Raw genomic sequence first — 3,554 nt, 5'->3', positions numbered from 1 at the left:
GACACCAAGGAAGAAAAAATTTCAAGTGGTTTTAAGTCGCATCGTTTGGTCCAAGGGCTTAAACCCTGGCCAAAACAATGTAATTTTGGTCTAGCCACTTAAAACTACTTTAAGTTTTCTAAAGGGAAAATTTCTCATTCTTTACACGAAGCAGCAGTCTTCCTCCCCCATTACAAACACCATCCAAAAAAAATTCTTGGATCCACCATTGATGTTGGTTGTGAAATGGGATTATCATGTTCTTGAAAAAAAAGACGACGTAGATGAATGAATAAAAGATGCCATTTGAAGAAACTGAGTTAGGATACATCTTGTTTTGGCCAACCTTATATATAATACCGCACGACGACCATAGACAATTAGAACGCATGGTATATAAGAAGGTGAATATCTAGCAGACAGGAATTAGCATATATATAAAGTGATAAGCTTCCTTAGACTGGAAGCTTAGTCCTTTTAGTGATTAACAATAATGGTCGAAATTTAACTTTAATACAAAATATGTGTCAATATTATAATACGCTCTCGCAAGCTAAATCAAAACAAGTGAACTTTCCAAGTATTAAACGGGGGAATCGCATCAATTAAAGTCAAGAAAAGAGAGCCTCCATAATTAACACGAAACTCTTGAACCTTGATCGGCTATGAAGTAGGAGTAGGCTTATTTCTTATAAGCACATACAAGGTCCAACGACTAAATTAAGCTACATTTCTTCTCATAAACTGCAAATTCACTATTCTATCATAACTATATGAAACAGTTGCTGCTTAGCAAAAAAATAAAAATAAAAACAGTTTTATATGAATAAGTTCAATTCCAGAAGAGAAAAACTAACATTCAGCGCAGACAGTGCTATTTTGTTAACTGATTGGAGTACAAAGGCGTTCGATTTTCATTCAAAGCTCCATGAAATACTCATACAATCACTGTAATAGTATTGCAAGCATGCTAGCTAGCTCATACATCATATATATAATGCCTTCCTAAAACTAAATCCAAAATAAAACAGTCCCTAAGCTCACAGATGAAGCAGGAGAAAAAAGTAAACAAGAACATAAAACAAAAACCTACCATTTCTAGGGTTTCTACTAGACCATCACGAAGAACAAAGCTCATCATCTTTAATTTCCTCACATTTTATCATCCAATGATAGGAAGGAGCTCTTGATTTCTTCCGAGTTAATTTTCTGTAAAATTAAGTAAAACTTGAAGCTAGCAGCTTCGCAGTGAAGTATTCGATCTGATCACCAAAGTACAAATTGGAACTGAAGTTTATAGGGGATTGTTAATATTATTGCTAGTAGTGGAAGTAGAGTTAAACCCCGAAAGATCAGTCCATGCAGTAGTAGTACTAGCACCACCACCGCCGCGGCCGCCATTGCCCCAGAACTGATCATTTCCTGAATTATTATTCATCCCCAACAACTGCCTCGACAAATTCAACTCCTGATTCTGTTGTTGTTGTTGCTGACTTTCTAATTCCGTCTTCACCGAAGCCATTTGAGGTATACTCATCCCCGCAGACGGTGCTCTTGGCCGCACCTGATTATACCCCGTTAGCTCAACTCCGCTGTTCTCGAACATCAGCCCCGCTGACGTAGGATCCAACCCCGCCATGAAAGGAAACGACGGCGTCTGCTGCTGGAAATTAAAGAGCGATCCACCGCTAGCTCCTAGACCACTCCCCATCTGATGAAAACCACTCAAGTCTCCAATTCCATAATTACTACTATTATTATTGTTCATCATGCCGAAATTTAAGGCCATGTCGGTGGGGAAAGACGACATAAAACGGAGCGGTGGGATTTGCGGGCTCATCATCATGTTATCATTATCCGCCGAGCCGGCCGCACTGTTGTTGTTTAACCCTAAATTTGCGTGGCCTGACGAACTGGCCGAACCGGTTGGCTGGTCCGAGCTGCTGGCTGGGGACTTGGAGGCGCTGCTGCTGGTTCCTTTGCTCCTTTTGTTTCTCCTGCAGCCACCGCCAACTGGAACGTTACGCAGGGCCCCACCGCGTGTCCAGTACCTTCTGCAGGTCTTGCAAAAGTGGCGGGGCTGCGTGAGGCTGTAGTTGTTGAAGTAGCAGAACTTGGTGTTGGTAGACTCGCACCGCGGGCATTTTAGAGCCTGCTCTGGGAGGGGGATGTTGGCCATGCGGGCTCGATCTGCCATGGAGCCTGGCCTGATCGAGCCTGAGCCACCTACCCCACTGCCTCCATGAGGGTTTGAAGGCGGAGGCTGCGGAGGAGGTGGAAGGAAGTGAGAGTTGTGGTTGTCGATGTTGTTGTTGCTAATGTTGTTGGTGTTACTTCCTGTTAAGTGGTGGTGCTGATTTGGTTGCTGCAAATGAAAGAAGAGAGAAAAATCAAATTAAAAAGCAAAAATCAAATATCTGGTATATTCAAGAAGATCATGAAACAAAACAAAAGCAATAAGAATATTTGGCTTTTGAATTTTTGTTTTTTCACTTTTTTGGGGGAAAGAAATTCCATGAGAAAAACCAAGTTGCTGAAGAAGGTGGATAGAGAGGTTACCTGCTGCCAGTTGGCTGGATCAAGATAAGCTGGAATGGAAGAGAAAACCATGCTTCTCTCTTGTGGTGGTCTTTAATTCTTTCTCTCTTTTGTAAAAGGTTGATGGGTTTTTGAAGATAATAGTGGAGAGAATCACATCAACAACAAAGAGAGAGAAGCTAGAGAGTTGCAGAGAGAGAGAAAGGAAGATAGAAAGAAAGAATGGGAGGGTGGGAGTGATGAGGAACAAAAATAAAGGAGGAGCCTTTTATGTATTTATATACTAATAATTTTACTTCTTGTTGTTGTTTTGTTTTGGTTGAACATTGTTCCTTCACACTCTCACTGTGCTAAGACTACTCTTTTTGTTTTATTACTTTTTAGGGTTTTGAGAAGGATGTTCTCTCCCTCTATCAGTTTCTTAATCCATAAGCTTTTCTCTCTCTGACTGTGGGTGCTGTGCTGTGCTCTGCTGTGCTGGGGAAAAAGAGATGAGTGGCTCTCATCCTGCATGGAAAAAGTTGATGATGTTGTTCATAAATTATTATGTGTGGAGAGCAGCTTAAGTATTATATCATATTATGTATGTGGTAGTGTTAGTTTAATTTGGTGCAGATCCTCTACATGGGCAACTCTCATGTTGATACACTTATCAACACAATTTTTAATACAGATGAATTCTATTATTGTATTTAGGTTTACTGTGTTGGAGATTATGTTAATAACTAATAAATGTGTCAAATTTATATGTCTAATTATCATAGTTCAATGCAAACGAAATTTGAATGAAGTTAACTAAAAATAGTACGCTTCACTTTAATCCTCTTCCCACAATTAAATAAATTTAATGTAAATTGAAAAATAAAAAGACTACATGACCCAATATCTTATGATTAAAATATGAAATAATGCATGATTAAATTATGAAAAATGAAATTGTTATGGGAGCCTTAGTTTAATTAAAAAGAAAAGGTGGTTCTTGTGCTTTGGTGGAGTGGCCTCACAGGGTCACAGTCCAAGTGTCCGACCGAGTGAAC

At 39.6% G+C, this 3,554-nt stretch overlaps 1 protein-coding gene across 1 annotated transcript; it reads right to left on the bottom strand.

Moving 5' to 3' along the window:
• Positions 1-869: 869 nt before the first annotated feature.
• Positions 870-2,787, bottom strand: LOC126620245 (dof zinc finger protein DOF2.4-like). The gene is made up of 2 exons (XM_050288756.1): positions 2,539-2,787; positions 870-2,344 (listed from the first exon to the last, which is right to left on the bottom strand). The coding sequence occupies exons 1-2, from the start codon at positions 2,587-2,589 to the stop codon at positions 1,274-1,276; spliced, it is 1,122 nt and encodes a 373-aa protein (XP_050144713.1). The 5' UTR covers positions 2,590-2,787; the 3' UTR covers positions 870-1,273.
• Positions 2,788-3,554: the final 767 nt, after the last annotated feature.

The sequence above is a fragment of the Malus sylvestris genome, chromosome 4 (genome assembly GCF_916048215.2).
Source record: "Malus sylvestris chromosome 4, drMalSylv7.2, whole genome shotgun sequence".
In the NCBI taxonomy this organism is placed as follows: domain Eukaryota; kingdom Viridiplantae; phylum Streptophyta; class Magnoliopsida; order Rosales; family Rosaceae; genus Malus; species Malus sylvestris.
This window is presented reverse-complemented; position numbering and strand designations above follow the sequence as displayed.

Bases quoted from the DNA above. Each gene is read 5' to 3' on its own strand.
- LOC126620245 (XM_050288756.1), bottom strand. From the start codon at position 2,589: ATGGTTTTCTCTTCCATTCCAGCTTATCTTGATCCAGCCAACTGGCAG. The intron at 2,345-2,538 runs GTAACCTCTCTA...TTTCATTTGCAG, and splicing joins ATCCAGCCAACTGGCAGCAG to CAACCAAATCAGCACCACCA.